The sequence below is a fragment of the Leptonychotes weddellii genome, chromosome 8 (assembly GCF_054177405.1).
Source record: "Leptonychotes weddellii isolate Sample4059 chromosome 8, ASM5417740v2, whole genome shotgun sequence".
Lineage (NCBI taxonomy): Eukaryota > Metazoa > Chordata > Mammalia > Carnivora > Phocidae > Leptonychotes > Leptonychotes weddellii.
In genome coordinates this window covers 1,551,110-1,577,033 of record NC_138376.1, presented here as the reverse complement: position 1 = coordinate 1,577,033, position 25,924 = coordinate 1,551,110, and the positions used below count along the sequence as shown (strand labels likewise).

Sequence of the window (25,924 nt, the reverse complement as noted above, 5' to 3'; positions counted from 1 at the left end):
TGGTCCCCTGCAGGCTGGAGGACCCTCTGGTGGGTTGAGCCCGACCAGGGTGTCCCCTGCCGCCAGACTCTCACCTCCCCCGTGTTGGTCCCCTGCAGGCTGGAGGACCCTCTGGTGGGTTGAGCCCGACCAGGGTGTCCCCTGTCCCGTGACTCTCACCTCCCCGGTGTTGGTCCCCTGCAGGCTGGAGGACCCTCTGGTGGGTTGGGCCCGACCTGGGTGTCCCCTGTCCCCTGACTCTCACCTCCCCGGTGTTGATCTCTGCAGGCTGGAGGACCCTCTGGTGGGTTGGGCCCGACCTGGGTGTCCCCTGTCCCCTGACTCTCACTTCCCCGGTGTTGGTCCCCTGCAGGGTCCCTGGCGGACCCCCTGGTGGGTTGAGCCCCACCTGGGTGTCCCCTGCCCCCACACTCTCATCTTCGCGGTGTTGGTCCCCTGCAGGGTCACTGGAGGACCCTCTGGTGGGTTGAGCCTGACCTGGGTGTCCCCTGTCCCCTGACTCTCACCTCCCCGGTGTTGGTCCCCTGCAGGGTCCTTGGAGGACCCTCTGGTGGGTTAAGCCCGACCTGGGTGTCCCCTGCCCCCACACTCTCATCTCCCTGGCACCACTGGATGGTCCCAGGTTTGAGCCCTCAAATATTGCTCTGAACACAAAACCAAGGAGATCCATCTGTGTGGGATACTCATATCTGGGTGAGGCAAAAAATGTCTCCCCCTTCATATAAAGTTAAAACCCAGTGCACGCTGTCCTTGGAAAAAACAGTATCCCATAAAAAGTAAATCTTTCAGAGGAATCCAGCCATTAATTTCAAAATTTCTCAAGTATGGACTGATCAAACCTTGTCAATCCCCATGTAATACCCCAATCCTCCCAGTGAGGAAGCCCAAAGGAGAATTTTGCTTTGCACAGGATTTGAGGGCTGTAAATAAAGGAGTTGCTCCCATACACCCAAGAGCACCCAACCGGTATGCTCTGCTTACCCAGGTTCCTGGCAGTGCTCAGTTTTCCACTGTCCCGGGCCTGAAGGATGCCTTTTTCTGCATATTCCTTCATGAGGAAAGTCAGTATTTACTTGTCTTTGAATGAAAAACCCCTGGTACTCAAGGGACTACTTAGTACACCTGGACTTTAGAGACCACCCCCATCTATTTGGAAATGTACCGGCAAGAGAGTTACAGGAATTAAAAATGAGACATGGGATCCTCTTACAGTATGTTGATGATTGGTTAATAGCCAGTTTGACCAAGCAGGCCTCTGACCAGAATACTGTAAAAACTTTAAATTTTCTACTAAGAGAAGATATAGGGTTCTCCCATCAAAAGCCCACATATCAGAACAACAGGGCCAATATTTGGGCTTCATCCTGACACTGGGCCATGGATCCCAAGAGGACCATCAGCGCCTTGCCCATTCCCCAAACCAGAAGCCACAGATTCTGTGGCTTTCTGGATATGGCAGAGCCCTGTTGCATCTGATTCCCTAATTATGGCCTAATGGTGAAGCCCCTTATCGGCCTTGAAGGGGGGGGGGAAGGGGACCCCTACAACAGACTGATGTTAGTGGGCCTTTTTAAAGCCTTGAAAACTGAGTTGGGTGGGGCCCCTGCACAATTTACCTCTATGTGCGTGAGAGGCAGGGGATTGCTTTGAGGGTCCTAGCTCAAAAGCTGGGCCCTGATCAGAGACTGGTAGCCTATTTTTCAAAATAACTGGATCCAGTTGCTGGCATAGCCCAGCTCTCTTAGTGAGTGAGGCCTCTAAGCGGACCCTGAGTCAACATGTAACTCCGCATCAGGTTCAGACAGTATTAGAAAGTAAAGGGCACCACTGGCTGACTGGAGGAAGGCTAACGAAGTATCAGGCCCTCTTGCTAGATTCCCGGATGTTATTTGAAAAGTATGCCAGACCAAACCCTGCTACCCTGCTCCCATCTGCAGAAGGTAAGGGTCTCCAGCATCAGGGTGTGGAGACAATGGAACAGACATATTCTACCAGACCTGACCTTCAAGACAAATGCCTTGACCATCCAGATAGGGTGTCGGTTAGGGACGGGAGAAGTTTTGCGGAGGGAGGTGTCTGGAAGGCAGGCTCCATGATAATGAGCCTAGGTAGAGTCTTAGAGGCTTGAGCTCTTCCACCTCAACGCTCCGCCCACCCGAAAGCCTGAACTGATAGCCCTAATTAAGGCCTCACAGTTGGGAGAAGGAAAAAGATGAAGTCTCTATACTGATTCAAAATATGGGTTCCCTGTACCATATGCCCCATGCTGCCGTCTGGAAAGAAAGGGGAATGTTAACAACTACGAATTCACCAATAAAACACTAGGACCCAATTTTCACCCTCCTAAAGACAGTGCAACTTCCCAGTCAGGTGGCTGTAGTCCATTGTGAAAGTTGTCAAAAAGATAGGACCTCTGTAAGCGAGGAAAGTAATAAGGCTGACCAATCAACTGTTTATTTATTTATTTTAAATATTTAATTAATTTGACAGAGAGAACAAGCATGGGGAGCCTCAGGGAGAGGGAGAAGCAGACTCCCCGCTGAGCAGGGAACCCGAGGCAGGCTTGATCCCAGGACCCTGGGATCATGACCTGAGCCAAAGGCAGACGTCTAAGGGACTGAGCCGCCCAGGCACCCCCAATCAGCTGTTTAAACAGGCCACCTGAGCTCAGGAGCCAGCTCAGATTACCACCATGAGTTCCCCGGCCAGCCACAGAACCCCCTGCTGGAACAGGAGGACGCAAAGAGACAGGGATATACAGAACAAAGCACGGGGTGGCTTATGAGAGAGGACAAAATTCTCATTCTGGAAGCCCAGCAGTAAAAGCTCATTCAACATTTCCATGATGCCACCCATTATGGAAGAGACGTCCAATGGGACTTGGTGCAAAAGGTCTTTTCAGGATAGGGACTTAGACAATAAAACAAGTTACCCTCGCCTGTGACTTAATGCACCCAAAACAAACTACAGACCCATCCAATCAGTCCCCACTTCTTATACCAGTCCAACAGCAGGGGCCATATCCCAGGGAAGATGGGCAAGTAGTCTACCCTGCTGCACCACGAGCAGGCTACAAATACCACCTCGTGTTTGTCGATACTTTTACTAAATGGGTACAAGCCTTCCCCACCGGTCTGGGAAGGCAACCGAGGTCTGTAAATCCCCTCTTAAAAGAGAATTCCCCGGTTCGGGGTCTCTAAGTCTCTCCAAAGTGAGAGACTCCTTTTACAGCTAAAATCACCCAGAGCCTTTCAGCGGCCCTGGGAATAAATTATAAATTGCATGCTCCCTGGCACCCCCATTCCTCAGGGAAGATTGAAAAGATGACTTATACCCTAAAAAAGACTTTAGCAAAACTTTGTCAAGAAGCTCATGAGCCTTGGGTCCAGTTGCTTCCTATTACACTACTCAGGATTGCCACTGCCCCCAAGACTAACCTAAGATGCAGCCCATTTGAAATGACATGGGAGGCGCCTCCTCACCCCCGGTATTTTACTAGATGGGAAAATAAGCCAGAGCTTGCATCGTTTTATTTGGGACAGGTGCAAAAAGCTGTTGTGGATTATGTTAATCACATGCTACCAGCACCCCCTAGAGGTAATTTAGAAGAGACTCCCCCGCCCCCGCCCCACCACCTCTGCAAATTAATCCAGGGGATCAGGTCCTCCTTAAAACCTCCTTGGAAGGAGGGCTCCCTGGAAGATCAGTTGCTACCCAAGTGGAAAGGCCCCTATTGAGTGATTTTAGCCACCCCAACAGCAGTTAAGCTCCAGGGAATCCCTAGCCGGGTACATCTTTTCAGGCTAAAACCTTTTTCTCCTGGACATCCTCAGAAATACCTGGAAGGCCCAGAACCATCTTACTCATGTGAGCCTGTGGAAGACCTCAAATACTTGTTCAAGAAGCAACCCTCAGAGTCAGATAAGTGATTATACCTTGGTGGTTTGGCTTGCTGACTTTGCTTTTTGTTGCGTTTGTTTTACTTTTTCTTCTCTGTGAGTACTGTTTCGGGTCACCTCCACTCCCTGGGAAAGACCCGTTCTGCCCCTGCGGGGTCTAGAAGGTCAAAACCAATGATGGGACTGATGAAGTGGATCCTTCTCTTGGCCCTTCTCCTGGGGATGAGTTGGGAAGAAAATAACAAAGGGGGGGGAACCTGGAGAGAAAACTCAATTGTCAACTTTTCTAGCATTGTGGCCTCGGGAAATAATCTCTCTAATTGTTGGATTTGTCATCCTCACCCACAAGATGGGGTTCCTAAGCTCCAGTTTGTACCTATAAATGAGAATATTACTCTCACCTTGACTTCTGGTCCTGTTAGAAGCACAGCCCTTCTAGTAGTAGAACTTGATGATCGTGATGATATGAGGTGTGTCAGACTTACAGACTTTTGGAACCAAACTGGTCTCCAAGTTAAGCGGCCTCTTCTCTGTCAAGAACAAGGACAGCCCTGTTGCCCCTGCCGGACAGATACCTGCCTTACCAACATGGGAAGCTCGCCCTCCATTTATCCTATGTCATTTTCCTCTTCAAGCTCTTCATGTAGCCCCAACCAGACCCACTGGTGTGTGGACTCGTCTCTACTCTCCCCAGACGACCAACCTAACTTATCCTGTACATACTGGAAAGGAACAGCAACCCCTTCCTGGAGACTGACCTATCAGACCCCATCTGCCTTCGATAGCCAGGAGGGAATAGAAGAGGATTCAGAGCTTGGTGGGGGGCCACTGGACGGAGGGCCCCTGTCCCCCAGATGCAAGAGTACACCTAACTGGGGTCCCCTTTTACGAAGTTGGTTTAATTCCTCTTCACCCCGCCAAGCTTGTACCCCACCTGGGTATCTCTTTCTCTGCGGTCCACCACAAAATAAACTACCCTACGAAGGGAGCCCTAATTCCTCCTTCTCCTGGCCTCTTCGGGCGGTGGCCTATTCATGTGTAGATAATGTTCACTTCCGGGGAGAATGCACTCTGGGACGATTGGGTCCTAAAGGATTAGGTGCCACGATATATAACGTCACCGCTCAAACCAGACGAAAGAGAGCACTCGGGCTCATCTTGGCAACAACTGGAGAAGCCGTAGGACTGGCTGCCCCCTGGGGGGGCTTTGCTTATCATGAAACAACCTTAAAAAACCTTACCCAGGTCATAGAAAACCTGGCTACAAACACTGGTGACAGCTTGGAGGGCCTCCAGGAGTGCCCGGATTCCTTGGCTAATGTACTTGACAATCGCTTAGCTCTAGATTATCTTCTGGCCAAACAAGGGGGTGTCTGTGCAGTGGTCAACAACACTTGCTGTACATACATCAACAACTCTGGGGAAGTGGAGCTAAATATTCAGGAGCCTTACAGACGAACCAGATGGTCGCGTGGGTTCAATAATCACAATGCCCAAACTCTGGGACTCAAGTAGAGGCTCTGTGCCTAGCGCTGTGTGATTCCTCCCTTCCTGGGCCCTCTTGTGGCCATCATTCCTTTGTTGATATTCAGACCCTGCCTCTTTAATCTTTTGGTTAAGTTTGTGTCAAACTGCTGGTGGCACAAGGGTCCCACCTACCGGGTCCCAAGAGGAACAAGGTCCCTATAGGGCGTTAGAGCAGTCCGCGAGAGATTTTACTCCTCCAGGGTAGGACAGGGACAACGCCCCGCTCAGCAGGAAGCAGTTTCAGAAGATGAGACCCTCGGCCCCTCCTCCTTAGGAGTAAGGAGGGTAAAATCTCTCAGGGGGGCTGAGCTAGAACAGAGGCTGTGTCTGGGGACCCCCCCCCCCCCGGCTCCAGCCCACAAAGCTCCGTTGCTCTGTGCCCATCGCCTTAGAAGAGGCTGAACCCCACGTTTTTGAGCAGTATATCGCAGTCGATCTCGGGGATGCGGAAGCGGGATGTTTGCCGGAAGGAACTCTGCAGGAGAAACCGGACTAAACCAGCCTGTGCCGCGGGGGACCCCAGTGCTGACCCTTCACCCACTCTCCTCGCCACAATCCTGACGGCGGCGGCCGGGGGCGGAGACTTGACATGCTAATGAGTCACGTGCTGCCTGCGGACGCGTGTTGTCCACTGCGCCTGCGCGCAGCGTCCCGTGTCGCCGCCCCTTCCCCTCCCGCCCCGTCCCAGCTAGGAGGTCCCTGCTTTCCCGCCTCAGCCCCTTCAAACTTTCCGGGCCTTTGTTCCCGGCGCTCCCTGCCTGGTACCGGAGCATAAGCCCCCAATAAACACTGCCTCAATCTTTCCTTGCCTCGCGTCAATGTCTGTTTTTGCTGAGAGCCAAAGAGCCCTGGGGTCGAGAACAGTCCCCCCGGTCCTCTTTTTTGGATCTCTCCAGTCCCCAGTCTCTGGTGATGTGGGTGCCTTTTTACTGAGTACAGGGAGGGTATTTTTCATATGGGAGATTTGCTTCCTACTTTTAGTGGAACGGAGGAGGGTGTGAGTGTCCTTGAACTCGTGGTTTTGTAAGTAACTTAATTAAGATAATCAGTATGACAGAGGGGCACGTCGTGGGGGCCCCCTGCCCTTTCTCCCTAGATCATTGTAGGGGAAGCCAAACTTTACCCCTCCCCATCTTGGGTGTTCAGCTAGGACTCTAACAAAAAGATTAACAAGAGAAAAACAGTTAATGCAAGCAGTGCACATGAAAAGTAAGTCTGAATGGCAACTTAGAATTCCAACTTATTTACCATCTTCAATAAAGTACAATAAATTTGCAGAGAGATGACAGGACAAAGGAAAGCAAATTTAGGCCCCAAGGGAAGGTAAACAGAAGGGAGGGAAGTTATGGAGAAGTCTGTAGATTCTTCTGGTTCCTCTCTGGACTGGTAAATGTCAGTCCTCCAGTAAAAGAATTTATATCCAGCCTTTAGGCAAAAAGGGGGGAAGGTAAAGAGCTCTTCCTGTGTTTGCTGCTTTTCTTTTTTCTTTCTTTCTTTTTAAGGTTTTATTTATTTTTGAGAGAGAGAGCACGAGTGGGGAGGGGTAGAGGGGAGCAAGGAGACTGATGTGCGACTCGATCCTAGGACTGTGGGATCATGACCTGAGCCAAAGGCAGACACTTAACCAACTGAGCCACCCAGGTGCCTTTTTTTTTCATCTAACTTGAAAAGCTTTAATTTACACAAATAACTACTAAATACAAAAAGTAGATTAAAACAATTTTTTTTTTCTGGCAGAGTTTAAATGCACATAATGGATAATTCCAAAGAAAATGCATTTCCCCTACAGCATTCAGAACTAAAATTCTACTTAAGTCTTTGCCTCTAACTGCTTTGGCTGCTTCTAAATTACCTTCAACTCAAAATAATTTCTATGACAAAGCGGCGTATTTGGGGTGGCCTGTTCTGCTACCTTTCATCATCAAAATTTCTGTTTTTGTTTTTGTTTTTTTTCGTCTCCCTTACATGCTCAGTGGTCATCACATGTCTGAGGCTTTTCATTTGGACAGCATTTTTATTTTGGAAATGAAATGGGGTGGGGGGCACACAGGGAAGAAGGATGAGTTTGATTCCTGTTACACTACATCAGGCTGCTTGTCAGGTGTTTGTGCCTTTAATAAGCATTTAAACCTTAGATGTGCTTGGATTCCATGCCTTGTAAGATGACTTCCAGTCAAAAGTCATCCCAGTCCAGAATCTAGAAATAGGATTCCAAGTTGTTCAAAATTGGAAGGGGTTCAGGGTGCCTGGCTGGCTCAGTTGGAGGAGCATACGACCCTTGATCTTGAGGTTGAGTTCTGGCCCCATGTTGGGTGTAGCGATTACATAAATAAATAACCTTTTTAGGGATTCTCAAGGTTATAAAACCCCGAACACCTTGAGATCAGAAGAAGAATGTGGTCTCTGACTGAGAAAGCAAAAAGCAGGTATGACGGCGGCTGTCACCGTCAGACAAGCCCATTCCGCGATTGTGATGGAGTCAAAACATGTCTCCTGTGTAACCAGGTTGAAGCGCAAAGACACAAGAGCACATGCAAACCACAGAAATGACCACACATCCCTGTCTCAGCTAGCTGCTGCTTTACCAATTAGAGTTTTAACCTGCTCTGTTCTACTTCCTAATAAAAAGTAGAATATCCGATCACACAACAGTGGCCTGGTTTCCAACAGCATTCATCCAGAGCAACCTTTCCTTCTTAGACCCTCTCCCAGACCCCCAACACAAACTGAAATCCTATAAACTACTCCCACACCCTCTCACTGAGACACCCCACCTCCCAGCCTCCCCACGGTGTATGGGATCCACGCTGCTGTCAAAGGTACCATCAAATTGGGTTCGGCCACAGGTGGGCTTTGGCTGGTGGGGTCCAGCGTGACCACGAGCAAGTCAGAACCCTATCAGCCTCCCAGCCCTCATTCCCATCCATCCCAAACTTGGCTCCAGACTCTCAGTTAAATTCCCCAGATACAGCAACATCTCTTAGCATCTAGAGCCAAAAGGAACTTCCTGCAGATTTCTAAGAACTGAAACAAAATGCATTCCTGTTCGTGATTTATTGATAGGTTTTCGGTAATCAGGTATTCACAGAAGGGAACACTCACTCCATTGTGTGATTCATAAGCACATTCCATCCTCCTTCCCATGTCTTAACTCAAATCTTAATTGCTTTAGTTCTGTTTATTTTCCAAAGAAACTCCTAAAAGAGCTTGGAGAATTCTGGGGTTCTCCCACATTTTTCTTCAAACAAGGCTTTGCATCTGTTATAAAACCTCTCTGTTACTGCAAAATGGAAAAACCACAATTGTATGCACATCAGTGGCTCTTCATTCCTCTGGGACTCTGAGCTCCTACTTACTATGGATTCGAAGGCTCAGGATACACGAAAATGAAAAATACAACAATTTAGCGATGAGGGCAGAGAGAAGAGAGATAGTGTAAATTGCATCAACTTGCTCCTTAGGAGACATATAGGCCTCTTGGAAGGTGACCGTAAGATTAGTGAACTCATTTCTCTTTCCCTGAGTAACTTGAAGGCACACTCATCTGAAGCTGATAATTAGGAAATAAGTTGGGGGGGCGGGTGCAGGCAGGATGGGTAGGGGCTAAGGGCTGGGAGGGGAGGCCAGTGAGGAGGCTGGAAAAGGTCTTCTCATGAGGGTAATTGACAATTCTTAGCATGGTGTCTCTTTTCTTTGGAGAAAAAAGAGATGCCTTTGGAATCTCTCACATTCACTGGCTCTGTCTCTCCCTTACCTTCCCCTCCCCTCCCTTCCCCCTCCTCTTAGCTCTTCTCAGTTTCCCTCTGTGTGTGTGTATCTGTGTGTATCTGTCTGTCTGTCTGTCTCTCTCAGTAATCACCAGCATACACTTTCTGTGATACTCACCCTGGAAGATCCTCAGCCAAAGTGGGGCTAAACTCTGTATTTTCATGTTTGTATAGCCTCCCCCCAGACGGTGAATGCAGGTAGCCCTGCTTTGGAGGGTTTGCCTACCAGGTAGCAGGGAAAGAGGCTGCACAGGGTAGATTCTGGAAAGAACTCAAAGAGTGGTCCACGCGACCCTGACCCCTTCCCGGGATCCTCCTATTTCCCCCTGTTCAGTCCAACCTCACTTGGTTGGCTCCCGTAAGTTCCCTGTCTGCCCCTCCTCTGTGTTTCCTGGAACTCTCCATTTCAAAAGCATTTCCAGGAATATGACTCAGAGATGTACCCACTCAACCAGACCCCAGCATCTTCTTGCTCCCCAGGGCACACTTCATCTCCCTCCACCTCCGCGAGCCCCTCTAATACACAGAAATCCATCCCTGTCTTCTCCAGGCCTCCTCACTTCCTTTCTAGCCACCCTTCCCTTATGCAAACCCTGGTGCGGCAACTCACCTAAACTGAACACAGGCTTGGTAAATAGGGGAATGGTGTCACTGTTATTTTTTATTTTTTTTTTAAAGATTTTATTTATTTATTTGAGACAGAGAGAATGAGAGACAGAGAGCATGAGAGGGAGGAGGGTCAGAGGGAGAAGCAGACTCCCTGCCGAGCAGGGAGTCCGATGCGGGACTCGATGCGGGACTCGATGCGGGATTCGATCCCGGGACTCGATGCAGGACTCCAGGATCATGACCTGAGCCGAAGGCAGTCGCTTAACCAACTGAGCCACCCAGGTGCCCCTGGTGTCACTGTTATAATGCGGACCTATCATTAGGTCACTTCTGATGATTATCAGCATGCCAACAGTGTGTGCCCCAAGAAAGAGCAGCTGACCACAAAGCTCCCTCGCAAGCCACTGCATTCAGTGCTACACCCGATGCCCATTTGCCCTCATCCTTTGTCCTAGACTGGTTTAGCAAAAGAAACGAGCCCGAGACCCTGAGCCAGAGCCACCCCTCAGGGGCATGTCCACAACTCACGGAAAGCTCGCAGCTGCCTCCTCACCTGCGGCTTCTGAAGAAGGATCGAGGTAAAGCCCCTGCCGACCAGCAGCCACCAGCAGCCCGTGGGAAACTCTGATCCTGCTCCAGGCCTCCGAATCAGAATCTGTTATTTAGAAAACCCTCCAGGGAAGCATAGGCTCGGGTAAGTTAAAGAAGCGCTGCTCTGGGAGGGCCAGGGGCGGGGAGGGGATGTCCTAGCGCTGATAAATCATCGGATAGGTTTCACGGTGGAAACGGTACTCAGAGGCTGTTGGACAGGTGGGAAAAATGTGTGATGAGAACACAGAAAAGTAAGCAAAGGAACTAAGAGGAACCATTTAACGCCTTCCCTCGTCCATCTCCAAAAAGCACAAGAAGTTGTACAGGAAAGGAAAGGAAATCAGATGCGATACTTGGATCCGTGAAATCACAGCTACATAACCAATAGTGTTGGAAACACTGAACGGAAGGGATATATTTCTATTGTATTAATTAGTCAGGGTTCTCCAGACAAACAGAACCAAATCTGCATTTGGGAAGAGCCGTTCTGGCAGTCTGGAGAGTCCGTTGGAGCCCTGATCTTTTGTTGGTCTTACAGTCTCAATTAAAAGGCAAACTGGGGTGGTGAAGGATTTGGGCCACAAATGTAATACAGGGTTGACATCTTTGATTTATAAAAAAAAAAACAGATTGATAAGAAACAGCAGAATCTGTCTGGGGGAAAATGGGCAATTCGCCTGAAAAGATCACTTCCAGAATATGTTAAATGGTTCATATGAAAAATGATCAGCCTCACTGCCATATAAATGACTAGCAAAATAATAATTTCATCTATTTCACCCATCCCATTAGAGATGATGGGGAGTCATAGCCCTCAGTGTTGGCAGGAATTAGATGAGAAAGACATTTCCATTAATGGTGTGATAGGTTTAACAGCTCAGGAGGGAACTTTCGCAATAAGCTCATAATTCAACTTACAGACCTGATGACTATATTTCTGGGAATTTATCAGAAAGTTTGTCAGGAAGTTATCAAAGATGTGGACAAAGACTTATGTATAAAGTGCACTAGTTATAGTAGGCAAAACAAAAAAACAAAAAACCCACCCAAAAACCTACTAAGAGGGGCACCTGGGCGGCTCAGATAGTTAGGCTTCTGCCTTTGGCTTGGGTCGGGGTCCCAAGGTCCTGGGATTGAGCCCCACATCGGGCTCCCTGCTCGGCGGGGAGACTGCTTCTGCCTCTCCCCCTGCTCGTGCTCTCTCTGTATCTCTCTGTCTCAAATGAATAAATAAAATCTGAAAAAAACCAAAACAAAACCCACTAAGATATCCCACCCTCTCGGGAATTATAGGAACCCACGATATGATATTATGTAAGCATAAGCAATGTTTCAAATTATGCAAAAGCTTCATCAATTCTGCCAAAATGTGAATAGAGGCTATCATTAGTTGGTGACATTGTGAGTGATGTCTACTTTTTTAAAAAATATTTTTCCAGAGGTGGCTGGCTGGCTCAGTGGAGCATACAAGTCTTGATCTTAGGCTTTTAAGTTTGAGCCCTGCATTGGGTGTAGAGGATACTTATTTTTTTTAATTTTATTTATTTATTTGACAGAAAGAGATAGCGAGAGGAGGAACACAAGCAGGGGGTGTTGGAGAGGGAGAAGCAGGCTTCCTGTTGAGCCAGGAGCCCAGTGCAGGACTCGCTCACAGGACCCTGGGATCATGACCTGAGCCAGAAGGCAGAGACTTAACAACTGAGCCACCCAGGTGCCACCCTGAGGGTACTTAAAAATAAAGTCTTAAAGGGGTGCCTGGGTGGCTCAGCCAGTTAAGCATTAGACTCTTGATTTTGGCTCAGGTCATGATCTCAGGGTCTCGAGATGGAACCCTGTGGTGGGGCTCCTGCTTAACGTTCTCTCTCTTCCTCTGCCCAACCCCCAGCTCACATTCTCTCTCTCTCTCAAAAATAATAATAAAAATAAATAAAATCTTTTAAAAAATAAACAAGTTTTTCCATATTTTTAAATTTTTTCATAACAATAAGAAGTTTAGCCCAAAATAAGGAAATGCGGGCTGAATTGCTTGCAGGGAGGTAACTTCTTGGAGGCCTTGAAAACGGAATCACACACATGCATTCCCAGCCTACCTTTAAATTTTCAACCCACATAAACAACAATAGGATAACAATTTACCCTCTTCTAAATCCCTATGGTATGCGAAGCACTTTACTTGCTTAATCTCATTTAATGCAGCGCCTCTCCAGAGAAAGTATTATTAACAGTATTCCTAATTTAGAGGTAAAAGAAGTGAGGCTTGAAGAGGTGAATGACTGGCTTAAGGCTTTACAATCTCGTTTTAGTGTTGTCTTGACCCTCTTCCTTTTTCACCTGATTGCCTTTTATTTAGTGCAGCTCATCAGTGTATATCCTGGTCTTTGAGCTGAAGACCACAAATGCACAGACCCTTCATCTCTCTGGAAAACTTTTTTTTTCCCCCCCAAAGGAAATGCATCTGGGGCCTGGGGGCAGGCTTTGCTGGGAGCACTTCCCCCTTCCCTCTTCCTCTGGCCTTTAACTTTTGCCCCTGGGGCCAGGAGCAGCTCTGTCACTGGGTAGCTGGACTCCTTGGTGCCTCTTCCTCCAGGATCAGAGGTCAGTGCCTGCGAGGGCTCTCATTCCCCTGAGAGAGCCAGCAGTCAGGACGGCATTTGCTCTCCCTCCGGCTCCTTCCTCCCCAGTCCTGGGCTCTCTACCGCGCACCCTTTGCTCTCTCCAGCTCCCCTTTCTTGTGCCTTCTCCTCTCGACTTTACTCTTTTCTCCTCCAGTTCAATCCCCTGGTTCCTGTCTTTGCCTCCATTGCTTCGCCTTTATTGTCACTGGGAAAGCGAGTACCCAGTTACTGTATTTGAGGGGAAAAGAGGCTTTTTATAGAGCCGTGGTCCCAAGACTTGTTCGTTGACACGCAACCCATTAATGGGTACTACGTCTCACAATTCCCTTCTCCTACGAGTCTCCTGGGGTTTGAGGGCCTATTTTGGGGCTGTACCCAGGCTTGACCAGACCGGGCGGTGGGTGCGCGCGTGCCAACGGCTGGACCGACCGAGAGTCCGCAGTGGGAGCCGGCGAGGGGGAGGCTTCGGGTGCAAAGGTTGGAAAGAGCGGCAGGGAGGACGCCGCAGAAGGGGGTCTGAAGAAACTTCGTGACCTCCTGTGCATTCACGTCCTAGGCGGGAGTTCGGGCGACCGGAGGCCCCCGGCGCCTGCTGCCCCGCGAAGGCTGGAGATGGCGGTTTCCCCAAGCTCCGGCCTGCCCAGGGGTCTGCTCATCCTCACGTTCTTCCAGCTGTGCCAGCCGGATTCGGGTAGGCGCCGCCTGGGTCTCCCTCCCTGGCCCCCTCAGCCGCACCCGCGGCCGGAACGGCTCAGGAGAGGCCTCGCGAGCGCCCTCCGCGGGGGTCCCCGAGGCGCAGGAGCTACGGTCGCGGGGACTGGGCCTGGTCGCGGTCGGCGCTCAGCCGCCCCCTCCGCACCCTGTCCGCCCGCCTGGTTTTCGCAGCCCACTTCGACGTGATCGGGCCGGCGGCGCCCATCGTGGCCGCGGTGGGTGACGACGTCGAGCTGCCCTGCCACCTGTCGCCGAGCGTGAGCGCCGAGCGCATGGAGCTGCGCTGGGTCCGCGGGAAGGTGGCGACAGTGCTGGTGCGGCGGGACGGGCGCGAGCAGGCGGCCGAGCAGGCGGCCGAGTACCGCGGCAGAGCCACGCTCGTGGCCCGCGACATCGCGGCAGGGCGCGTGGCCGTGAGGATCCACCGGGTCAGGGCCTCGGACGACGGCGAGTTCCGATGCTTCTTCCGGCAGGACGGAAGCTACGAGGAGGCCAGCGTGCACCTGAAGGTGGCCGGTGAGTGCGCGCGGTTGCGCTTTGTCCGGCGACTTCCAGGCGGCGCACATTTGCCTGTGGCCCCGTGACTTTGGAAGCCACCCGATTCTTTGCCCAAATCCCTCCTGGGATGGAAGAGGTTGGCAGGCAGGCCTAGAGTGGGAGGTGACCCGGAGGGGCGTTTGAGAGTGGGGACAGAGCATTTCCCCACGTCATGAGTTACATAAATGCAAGATGCAATGGCTATATAACATTCTTCGCCGTGAGTACCTCGTAATACACTAATACACTTGCTCCAGGCTCAGAATTGAACATTTAAGTCGTGTCTACCTTTCACCGCTAGGGTGAGGCTGTGCTGCGCATCCTTTGAAGCTGCTTTATGGATTAGAACCTAAGGGCGGATTTCAAAAAAAAAAAAAAAAAAAAGAACCTAAGGGCGGATTTCCTAAGGTCCTAGAGCGTGGCTGCTCCTTCACATTCTTGATCCACGGAGAAAAGTATGTGGTTTTTGTTTCCTTTTTGGCTTCAAGCCCACATTCAGGGCGGAAACCATAATGGAAATGGTAAGCATTCAGGAGGAGAGCAAGCATTGTGCTCTGACTTTCCCACTTACTAGTGAGTGGAAGCAAGCAAATCCCTTTCTGAGCCTTATTTCCTACTGAAAAAATGGGCATGCACCCATCAAATGAGATTTTGCAAGAATGAAATAAAATTACACGATACCTAAGAAACTGCCTTGTCAGTGTTTGCAGAAGCATTGCCTACTTGTAAGATATTATTACTGTGCCTCAGACTGCAGGTCGGTGGCTCTGCAGCATATAAATGTATTGCCTTTTATGTATATATTAAAGGTAAAGTTAAAAAATACTGGGGTGTAATTTGGGTCCCTGCCTCAGAACAGGGTGTCCCATGAGGCAGCATTATGTATAACTCACATTTCCTTTTTAGGGAATTATCTTAAAAGTTGACAATAAAACCCTAGAGATGTGATAGCATAGAACTGTCATTGTTACCTCTTATGAGTGATAGATATATTTGAGATTCTGCTGAAAGTGGCAGCCCTTTCCATGAAAAGAATCCACACTGTCACATAGACACACATACTGGAACATGGATTTCGACTAACAGTGTGGACACGTGTTTGAGGAGCCTTCTCTGCAGCTTGGTGTTTGTCTATACTCTGTAGAATTGTGAGAATAATCAGGCTGAAGACAGAAGGGAAAAACAGCTTTATGTTGATATATGTTAGGACATAACTGTGTTGGGGGGAAGACGAGGTTGAAACCCATTTAAGAAAATTCCTGAATCAGTATCACAGGTAAAGGAGGCTTAGATTGACAGCTACAAGCTCCATGCAAAGAAGCCGCAATCCCCCTTCTCTTCAAGTACTCCTCTCGGATCATCCTCAAATACCCACTCCCAGTTCTCCCTCTCTTCAAAGTCTTTTGGTAATACTTCAGACCGCAAAGCCCTCTCCCCTCTCTGGAGCTCCCTTACCTGCCTTTTTTCGCCATTGGTCTCCCTGTTCCTGCTGATCAGAAAAGCTCCCTATATCTGTCCATCAAACTCCTGCCCTCACTTCAAACCCTAACTCCCAATATGGCATCCCTCTCTGATAAGGTTATGAAATTCCTTTTATTGATGCCACAGCTTCCTTGTGTCATGAAATAGGAGATGAGTCCCTCTCACTCCCAGTCCCTGTGCGCTTCTTTTTCTCAAACGGTGTAACCCTGTGGTTATAAGGCTCCCAGAAGGTTGTCCACTGAAAAAGTAAGGCCAGCCTCTCTCTCCATAGCTCTGGGCTCTGATCCTCACATCCATATGGAAGTTCGAGAAAATGGAGAGGTCCGGCTGGAGTGTACCTCGGTAGGATGGTACCCAGAGCCCCAGGTACAGTGGGGGACTTCTGAGGGAGAGAAGTTTCCATCCACGTCAGAGTCTAGGAATCCTGATGAAGAAGGCCTGTTCACTGTGGCAGCTTCAGTGATCGTCAGAGACCCCTTCATGAAGAATATATCCTGCTGTATCCGGAACCTCCTTCTTGGCCAGCAGAAGGAAGTAGACATCTCCATACCAGGTCAGTGAAATCAGCGCTGGGTTCCTATCGGACACAGTTTCAGGGCCATATTACCTGGGACACCTTCCCAAGGCAGGCCCTCATGGTGCAGCTGTCTACTGTCCCCACCTAAGCTCCTGACCACTGACATGAAGGAGCCCCACCAATTTCATTAGAAGAGAAAAGATTCCAAATGCATAAAATCTGCCTCGATCTCATAGAAATACCAGATTTTCCGTTTTAGGAGATATATCTTAGATACAGAGGCTTTGCCTCTGGGGCTTTCTCTCCTTGAGTAATAAGAAAACCCATTTCTACCCTTGCCCCTCTGTCTTCCCCATCCTATGCTAGAGCTCTGTCTAGGTTTCCAGGGTCCTCAGGAAAGCAAATCTCATTATTCCCTCCAGACTACCTCTGGTTCAGGCAGGAACCTTTCCTTATTCTTTGGTCATTGAGTCCCATCCTGTAGCACACAGAGGTGACATTTTCCCTTCCTGATTTACTTCCTTCATCCCCTTGGCTTCCATCCTGCATTGATAATTAAGAAAGAATTTCCACAATAACATGAATTGACCCATTACTTTCTTCCCTTCCCAGGTCCTGTCCCGAAATGACTCTTCTTTTCTTCTTGCCCATAATCAAAACTTTATTGAAAAACTGATACCAAAATAGATCATTGTTGTATCCCTTACAGAACTAAACATAATTACATTATCTTGGTACACTAACTGGAATTACTGAACCGATAAGGCTTTCTGCAATGTAACAGAAATTCAAGAGGTTGTGGGGACCATTAGTGTTGCTTTCTTCTAAATGAGCACCCTTCTGTGAGTCTGGCCTTTCTCCTGTTGGCTGGGACAGCACTGCTGAGCACCCTCTACAAAGGACCACCGTCTGAGCATGGCTGAAATCCAGGGTAATCTTGTAGCAACCTTGACATTTTCCATCCATAAAAATGGAATTTGGGCTTTGAACTACCCATTTCTTTCTTTCTTTCTTTCTTTTTTTTTTAAGATTTTATGTATTTATTTGACAGAGAGCACACAAGCAGGGGGAGGACAGAAGGAGAGGGAGAAGCAGACTCCCTGCTGAGCAGAGAGCCCAATCCCAGGCTCCTGGGATCATGACCTGACCTGAAGGCAGACGCTTAACCAGTTGAGCCCCCCAGGCGCCCCCTAGCCATTTCTTTTTATGTTTTTTTTCTTTTCCCCTTCCAAGGGCAGGTGTAGTAAATCTCCAGCCAAGGGCATGTTGATCCTTCTGCAAGCCCAGCCAGTCCCCATCTCTAAGGTGACACTGTCAGGCCTGAAATGACTCCTGTTCATCTTCATTCCTCTCTTTCTCCGCCCTCTCCCACCTAAGATCAACATTTTTCTGAAAAGCTTGGAGCAGCAACATTGGAAGGTCTATTTTTTGCCCCGGGAGGAGTGGGAGAGGGCCAGGTCATCCTCTCTTCCAACCCCCTTCGGAATCAAGTAGAGCTGGCCTTGCTCAGAGTCGCACAACACCTCGTCCTTCTTGGGGATTTTGTTTCAGCTTCCTTCTTCCCAAAGTTGACTCCCTGGATGGTGGCGGTGGCTGTCATCTTGATGGTCCTAGGAGTTCTCACAATTGGGTCCATAGTTTGCACTTGGAGACTCTACAAGGAAAGATCCAGACAGAGAAAGGACGAATTCAGCTCTAAGGGTAAGTCATAGGCTGCTTGTCGGGCGTGCTTCCGAGTGGGATTGGATCCAAGTCCTTTGGGATGGCTGCCAATGGGAAGATATTTGATTCTAGAATTTTGAGAGTCAAGAAGGGGGATTATAAAGCACACTGATACCCAATATGAAGGTCTGGGGCGAAGGAGTCAAAACCAGTGCTAATTGAGATATCAGACCAGCTATTCACTCACTGCCCTCCCTCAGACTCTCTCCTGACTTCTAACTTGGTTTCCCAGGAAAGATTAACGATCTGATCCCAAGCCAGTAGGAACTTCCTGCACATTTCTTAGAAAAACAAAACAAAACGAAACATAATCCTTGTTCCTCATTTGTTGATAGAGTTTCAGTAATCGGGTAATCATGAATTAACCCTGCACTCCTTTGTGTGTTCCTCACACTAGCTTTCTCCCCTCCCTCATGTCCACTCTAGAAGGTCATTAAGGTATTTCTGTTTCTTTTCTAGAGAAACTCTTGGAAGAACTCAGTAAGTTCTCTCTTCTTGTCATTATTTCACCAACAAGGTGTTCTCTCTCCTTATTAGAAAGCCTGTCACTGACTCTCTCTCTCTTTCATTGCAGAGTGGAAAAAGGCGACAGTGCATGCAGGTCGGTGGCTCTGAACTTCTCAGACTTCTCAGGGGCTCTGAGGCTCTATGCCCCAGGGATTCAAAGTCCTGTCATACTTGGAAATAAAAACACTAACCCAGTTTTGCGGGGGGATAGATAGGGGAAAGATGATGGCAAACGGCCTTCACATTTTCCTTGAGGCACATAGAAGGCCCTTGGAAGATGTTTACAAGACAAGCCCCTCTGACAGGGACCCGTGACTGTTGACGGGTCACAGGAGGGGGCCAAACAGCTCCCCTCCTGTGGGGACCTGCCAATTTCTAGAACAGTGCTCTATTTTTTTTTTTTTTTGAGAAGAAAGAATAGGTCTTGTGACCCCTAATGCTCACTGATGCTCAGACTTGCTCTCTCTCTGTCTCTAGTTGATGTGACTCTGGATCCAGACACCGCCCACCCCCACCTCTTTTTGTATGAGGATTCCAAATCTGTCCGACTGGAAGATTCACGTCAGGAACTGCCTGAGAAACCAGAGAGATTTGACTTCTGGCCTTGCGTGTTGGGTCGTGAGACCTTCACAGCAGGGCGACATTTCTGGGAGGTGGACGTAGGAGACAGGGCTGACTGGGCGGTTGGGGTGTGCAGGGAGAATGTGATGAAGAAAGGGTTTGACCCCATGACTCCTGAGAATGGGTTCTGGGCTGTGGAGTTGTATGGGAATGGGTACTGGGCCCTCACCCCACTGCGGACCCCTCTCCCCTTAGCAGGACCGCCCCGTCGGGTTGGGATTTTCCTGGACTACGAATCAGGAGAGGTCTCCTTCTACAATATGACTGATGGGTCCCATATCTATACTTTCTCCAACACCTCCTTCTCTGGCCCCCTCCGGCCTTTCTTCTGCCTGTGGTCCTGTGGTAAAAAGCCCCTGGCCATCTGCCCAGTCACCGACGGGCCTGAGAGAGTCACAGTTGTTGCTGATGCCAAGGACTTCACTAAGGAGATCCCACTGTCCCCCATGGGGGAGGACTCTGCCTCTGGGGATACGGATACCCTTCATTCTAAGCTAATCCCTACCCAGCCCAGCCAAAGGGCACCTTAAGGAATGTCCCAGCCCAGCTGCTTTCCTTTGTCCTAAGCCCTCCCCTCCATCCCCTCTGACATACCAGTGGCCAGGTCCACCCAGTCCCTGTTTCCCCATGTTGGGAACGGATCAGTTGGTCTTGGGGAGGTGGGGTGCGGGGTGCGGGGCCTTCCTCATCGGCTTCTGTGCTGATCCTCAGGGGGCAGGAGGTCACGCTGAAGCTGCTTCCAGCAGTCTCCTATCCCTGGAGGCCAAATCCTATAGGGAGGGGCAGCTCAGCGATCAAGATGGGGTTAGGTTGGCACGGGGTTATGACAGAAACATCTGGGTGTCCAGGATAGGGATGTGTCGAGGAACAGGTTTTAGGCAAGCAGGAAACCCAAAAGGTTCTGGGAAGAGAAGATTCAAGGCTGAAATCCCATAAAGGAACTGGGGGGACATCATGAGGGGAACCCAGGCCAATGATGAACACCTGGCCGGTTTCTAGACTTTCTGGGCCTGTATGTCCAGCTTTCTAAGACATGTCCTACAGAGTAGAGAAAACTGGCCCTACTTCTGCGGGATCTGAGCCATGGGTATGGGGACCTGGGGAAGGGATGAAATGAGTGGGGCTGGGGGGCGGACAAAAGATCTGATCCAGGAGAAAACTTCAGACCAAACCCAGGCTGGGTGCCTGGCCGTGCCCCAGATCCTGCTCTCCTCTCTGCCTTGACCTGTTTCCCCCTCACCCGGGGGTCCTTCCAACCTCACTCCGTGGACGCCACACAAGTTTCCAGCTCTCTTCTTCCTTTCACTGTAGAATCTCTCCATCCCAGAGGCTTTCCAGGAATCCTCCTCAGTGACATCACCCCTTTATCCGCCAGGGTCGGCCTCAGGGCCCCTCAGTCCTCCTCCCAACCTCTGGGTTAAACCCCCAAAGGCATCTTCAGTTCGCTCCCCCCGCCGCCCATGCGCACCCCCCACCAGGGTTCACTCGCCCCACCCCGCGGGCTGCTTGTCCCCGGGCCCCAGATGCTGCGTCCCTGTGTGAGCACAGCTAGCTGACCATGTCGCCTTGTGTCTGCACTTCCCTGTATACGGTGGCTCGGCATGCCCCTGAACTGCGGGTTTATCTGGGCTCACACCTTCCATTTCCATTGCGTTTTTCCTGTTTCCAGAGTAGATGTCGCCCATGGTCTTAACCTAATAAATAAGTCTGTTGATTGCCAAAGGGGGCACCTGCATCTTTCCTTTATCCCGACAAGTGGAAGTGAAGTGAGAACAAGCGGGAACGCAGCTGGCTGGCCAGGGCCCCGCGTCTGCGTGTCCAAGGCTCACCTGCGGCCGGAGGGCGGGGGGCTCGCCGGGGCAGGGGGCACAAGGGGCTGTTGGCATGTGGGGATCTAGCTGCCCCCAGAGGCCAGCGTGCTGGTGGCTGCCCCCCCTCAGCCTCCGTTCGGGGGGCGGGGGCTGACTCCATATCTACTCCTAAAAAGGTCATTGACTCCAGGTGTAGGTGAGTGAGGCCACCTCTTCAAATGTTACCAGTACTTTTCTGGGAGGAGGAAATATTTGGGAAATTTTTAATGGTAATGCCTTGTAATTGGAAAACCAAAAGCAAAAAAACTTGGTGATCTTTAGAAACCCCTTTTCCAAGGATTCCTGCTTGAAGAGCCTTGTAGTTCAGTGACATGCACACTTTCCCTGTGTTTCCCCAAACGAGGGTCGACAGTGGTCTCCTTCATAGAAGGTCTGACCTGAATGCAATTCAGCCATCTCTGCTGCCCAAAGGGACGGAATGGGAGTCTCCAAAGGTTCCGCAAGTGGCGGGAAAATCACCTCAGATGCGTGTCTCCTGCTAGGAAATCATGGAAATCAGATCTGTTAACGGATCAAACAACAAGAAATCCAAATTCCAAATTATGCTCACCCTAACATATTATTTCCATTATTGTACCACATTACATTTCTCATGATTAAGCTAAAAACCAACTTTCCTAAATTTTCAGTCTACTAACTACCCTCACAGAAGACTGTGACAAATTAAAGCCCAACATTGTCTCTTAGGTGGAAATTCTGAACACCAGACAGGTCTATTATCATGTTCACTGTGATTTGTGACATACAACATTGTCAACAACTCTCCATTACTCAGCTTTGTTATTGTCAGCCTCCAGGCCCCATCTCCGTTTAGGTTTTGGTAATGATTGTGGTTATGATTATGATTTAGGACTTCGGGTTCAAGACCTACATAACAATATCCAGATAAACACATTTCCATATATGTACTGCTAGATTATTTTAAAATGAATCCTCATGAAGGCTTGTAAATCAGGAGACCACACAAGTATTTGGGGAAGAGGTTGAGAAGAAGATGTAATGGATGAGAAGTGACTGTCGACATTTTCCCTCTGCCTCCTTTCAGAGATGAGAATCTGAAGCCAGGAGACATAAAGTGATTTGATTAAAGCATTGAGTCTGGGCGCAAAGCAGGACCTGAACGCTGGTGTCCTTGCTCTCTGTGTCTAGGACATCTTCCGTGAACAAACCACAGTTGAATAGCAGGACTAGAGGCTTAGAGAAATTACTGAGGTGGGAGAGTCTTAGGCATGGAGAGGGTCAGGAGAAGAAAAAAGCAACTAAGTGTGCCACCTTTTACTTGGACCAAGGGCTGGCACCCAGAGAACCAGATAGAAAGGGCCCCTTCCCGTATCATTTCATGGATCCCCAACACCCAGTGTCCTTCCCATGCCCCTGCCTCAAACACTTCTCACCCCACACTGTCCACCCCATGCCACCCCTCCCCCACTGTCCTCCTGGGAGAAGAAAATCATTTATCATGGCTTTAAGTGTTCGTTTGTGTTCAAATTATACTTTTAGAAAGTCAGAGAAAAACAAAGTCCAAATTTCTTTTTTTTAAAGATTTTATTTATTTATTTGAGAGAGAGAGAATGAAAGACAGAGAGCATGAGAGGGAGGAGGGTCAGAGGGAGAAGCAGACTCCCCGTCGAGCAGGGAGCCCGATGCGGGACTCGCCCTGTGGGACTCGATCCCGGGACTCCAGGATCATGACCTGAGCCGAAGGCAGTCGCTTAACCAACTGAGCCACCCAGGCGCCCCCAAAGTCCAAATTTCTTTTAAAATACTTGGGAACCTCAGGCAATTGCTCTGCTAGTTTAATGTATAATGTGTATCCTGAAATGTTATGTGAAATCTCACCCAGAACAGACGGGGCTGCCCCAAGAACCCCTCTCCGAGAATAGAAAGACAGTCATAGTTTTTAATCATCTCTGTGACTCCCCTCCCCTTCCCGCCATGATCCTTGACCTCCCCAAGATCCATGATTTCCTTGGCCATTCAAGGAAAATGGTCACTAGACACAGTACTGAGCTGACAGTAGATTCGTAGGGAACATCTGTCTCCTCCCTTCCCACCCCCCTTCCCCCTCCCCCAGCTCTAGCTTCTTTGCTTGAGACACCTCTAAGGAAGAACTTACCTGATGAGCCTTAAGGCTCTCTTTCTAGCTGGCACCTGGTACCAGTGCCTGGAGGAAATGATCAGTGTTGGTAGGTCTGGCTTTTTCCCCGAATTTTCTAAAAGAGATGACATTTGGTGTTGCTGGACCTCTAAAACCCAGAAAGTTTATCTGCATCCTTGAGAGATATATTTGTCTTCACAAAATGCTTACGTACAACCTCCTCCCATACAAGCACTCCAATAATCAGACTTTAGCATTCTCTACAGATTGTTTCCATCTTATCTCCTGGAGAGGTTGGGCTCTGGCCTCTCAGGTCCCAGGGAACACCTTCCTTTGGTTATAGTCCCATCCCTGGCTCTCTCCAGTGAGTCACATTCAGACGTCGAGGCGCAGGTGGGCACGCCCGTCCGGAGCCTCTGCACATCCCTGTACACTGTGCTTTGGGCCCCTGCACTCTGTGACTCACACATATTTTGGGCCAGAGCCCTGTTCCACAGAGGCCTGAACGCTTTTTTGGATGTGGCCCCTCCACCTTACCTTTAAAAGGAAGATCTAGCCTTTTCTTACAGCTAACCCCTAAAATAATGATCCCAAGCTTGGGTGCTCACCTAGGAGTGGAGGGGAAGTCCTGCCAAATACAACTCCCAGGTGGCACTCTTAGGTCCGAGGTGGGAGGACGTTGGAAATACCCACAGGCTTTCACATTTCACCTCCTGCTAATGGCAGAGCGGGTCTCTGAGCCTGACAGGGTTGCTGTGCCTAAAGCGGGTGACTCGCAAACTTGGGCATGGCTCCGAATTACATGGAGGCTTGCTAGACACACCTTACCGGACTCTGTCCCCCAAACGTCTGCTTCAGTGGGTCTGGATGGGACTGAGAATTTGCCTCTAACTGGTTCCCTGGCGATGGGGATTCGACGCATAATTTAAGAGATGAAGCACTGTAGTCCTTCGGCTGAATGTAGATGTAACGCTCAAGCGCCTAGGAAAGCAGTTTCTCCGGTGGACAGAGGCGAAATGACTGGTCTACAATGCTGCAGGCAGTTAACTGACCAGTTCTAGCTTTGTCTGAAACTCGCAGTCAGGTTCCCAGACTCCCAGGCAGCGCCACTCTGAGCACAGGATCCTGACTCCAGGCTGGGCGATTACACCTGAAGTAGGTCCCGTCTGGCCTTAGGTATGTTCGGAAGTGGCTGCAGCAGAGGCTTGGCATCAAGGCCCCCTGCCGGGTTTGCTAGATACAGAAACTACTCACTTTTTTTTTTTTTTTTTTTGCTTTTTTAAACTGTTTATTGCAGTAAAACATCCATAGAGTAACGCCCGCAAATCCTCAGTGCACAGAGCTAAATGCACTCAGAACAAGAAGCCAGACCAGCCGGCGTCCTAACACCGATTCCCGGAGTGGGGGTCGGGGGTGGGGGTGCGGTAAGCACCCGCTGGGTGACTTACAGGAAAGGCTGGGGAGGAGTGAGCGAGCACCCGCGGGCTCGGCCTCAGCCAGCACTCACCTGGAACGGCCTAGAGCCTCCTGGGGCAAAGCGCGTATGCCAAGAAGGCGGTGGCATTATTTAATTAGGATTCTGCCGAGAGTGCCCTTCTTCGCGGGCATCCCGCCCCGCTCCTCCGGGGCCCGGAATCGAATCCGAGGTCGCACAGCAGGTGCCCCTCGAACCCCCCGGCAAGCGAGCGCCCCGGGCGGCTCTCGGAGGCGTGCTTTCACTCTTCCACCGAGGAGTTCCCGTATCTCGGACAAAGAAGTGAATAGTGTTTCCGCAGAGCCAGAAGTAAATTCGGCGCAAGAGCAGCACCCGCCGAGTCAGGATGGCCGAGCGGTCTAAGGCGCTGCGTTCAGGTCGCAGTCTCCCCTGGAGGCGTGGGTTCGAATCCCACTCCTGACAGAGCAACGCTTTTAGTTGTTAGACTAGTGAATGTATCCCGCCACCTTTTCCTGTATTCCACGCCCCCATAGGATGATCAATTTTTAAAAAATTTCTTATCCGCGCTCTAGAATTAAGCACTATGTACTTAGAAGACGATTTAAGAACTAGCAATTTTAATCTCATCCCTGTCTCTCTCACATTCAAGGAATTGAAGGAATGTCAACTCCTAAATTACACTGATGTCCCCAGGGCCCCTCTTTTGTGTTGTTTACTTATGGATTTCTTTCTAATACCCTTTTCTCAATCTCATTTCCCAATAACCATAAGAAATTACTGGAGAAAGGTCATCTTTTTCTTTCTAAATGTGTCTGTAGAACATACATTTTTGGTTTCAGTGCTTGCGTTTTTAATTGACGTAAATGGCGCTCTTTCACATATCCCATTCTATTTTTACTTTATTCCTGTCCTACCATGGTTTTGAGGCTTATTTCTGTTACTGTCTGCACATCTAGACCAATTGCTTCTAATTGCTGCACAGAGATCTGCAAGTGAGTACCCAGGGATGACTCCCAAATTGGGTCCCACGTCTTGCCACCACAGAAAAGGGTGCTGTCAATGAACATCTTCCTACATATTCCGATCCGAAGCTTTCCTTGACATACAACAGGAGCAAATGGCTGATCATGGGGGTCTGTCCATCAGGGCAGTTTGCAAAGTTTGCACTTCATAACAGGATCCCGGAACCAGGGAACGTGATTTAGAAACACAGAAATTCATGTTTAGTGACATCTTCAGAAATAGCCCTAAAATTCAAGTTTCCTGATGTCCTGATAAGTCATTAATGTCTTAAGCATTAATAGCTAGTTACAAATATTAGCATACAATGTTTCTATTATGAACTCCAAACTTGGACAGTGAGTATTATTATTCTTACATAATTTATTACAAAACCCCAAGTAATCAAAAAT

General features: G+C 49.4%; 2 protein-coding genes, 1 long non-coding RNA gene, 1 other non-coding gene and 1 pseudogene across 5 annotated transcripts in view; 3 read left to right on the top strand and 2 right to left on the bottom strand.

Annotated features, from left to right (window-relative positions):
* LOC145722801 (uncharacterized) overlaps positions 1-25,924 on the bottom strand; it is a 287,389-nt gene that overhangs the window by 97,788 nt on the left and 163,677 nt on the right. The gene's annotated exons all lie outside the window — the stretch shown is intronic.
* On the top strand, positions 20-6,230 carry LOC102739476 (endogenous retrovirus group V member 2 Env polyprotein-like). The gene has a single exon (XM_006751932.3). The coding sequence runs from the start codon at positions 4,074-4,076 to the stop codon at positions 5,412-5,414; it is 1,341 nt and encodes a 446-aa protein (XP_006751995.2). The 5' UTR covers positions 20-4,073; the 3' UTR covers positions 5,415-6,230.
* BTN1A1 (butyrophilin subfamily 1 member A1) lies at positions 6,347-20,830 on the top strand. 2 transcript variants are annotated; one of them, XM_031030788.2, is made up of 8 exons: positions 6,347-10,496; positions 13,565-13,699; positions 13,894-14,238; positions 16,013-16,294; positions 17,810-17,959; positions 18,440-18,460; positions 18,555-18,581; positions 18,965-20,830. In XM_031030788.2, the coding sequence occupies exons 2-8, from the start codon at positions 13,621-13,623 to the stop codon at positions 19,636-19,638; spliced, it is 1,578 nt and encodes a 525-aa protein (XP_030886648.2). In that variant the 5' UTR covers positions 6,347-10,496; positions 13,565-13,620; the 3' UTR covers positions 19,639-20,830. The 2 variants fall into 2 exon arrangements, with proteins under 2 accessions (XP_030886648.2, XP_030886647.2); XM_031030787.2 differs by having other exon boundaries at positions 6,347-12,988.
* LOC115941760 (small ribosomal subunit protein eS27-like pseudogene) lies at positions 17,067-17,256 on the bottom strand (annotated as a pseudogene).
* TRNAL-CAG (transfer RNA leucine (anticodon CAG)) lies at positions 24,892-24,974 on the top strand. The gene has a single exon. It is a non-coding gene; the product is annotated as a tRNA-Leu (tRNA).

Bases quoted from the DNA above. Each gene is read 5' to 3' on its own strand.
- LOC102739476 (XM_006751932.3), top strand. From the start codon at position 4,074: ATGATGGGACTGATGAAGTGGATCCTTCTCTTGGCCCTTCTCCTGGGG.
- BTN1A1 (XM_031030787.2), top strand. From the start codon at position 12,790: ATGCACAGACCCTTCATCTCTCTGGAAAACTTTTTTTTTCCCCCCCAA. The intron at 14,239-16,012 runs GTGAGTGCGCGC...CTCTCTCCATAG, and splicing joins CGTGCACCTGAAGGTGGCCG to CTCTGGGCTCTGATCCTCAC. The intron at 18,461-18,554 runs GTAAGTTCTCTC...CTTTCATTGCAG, and splicing joins GAAACTCTTGGAAGAACTCA to AGTGGAAAAAGGCGACAGTG.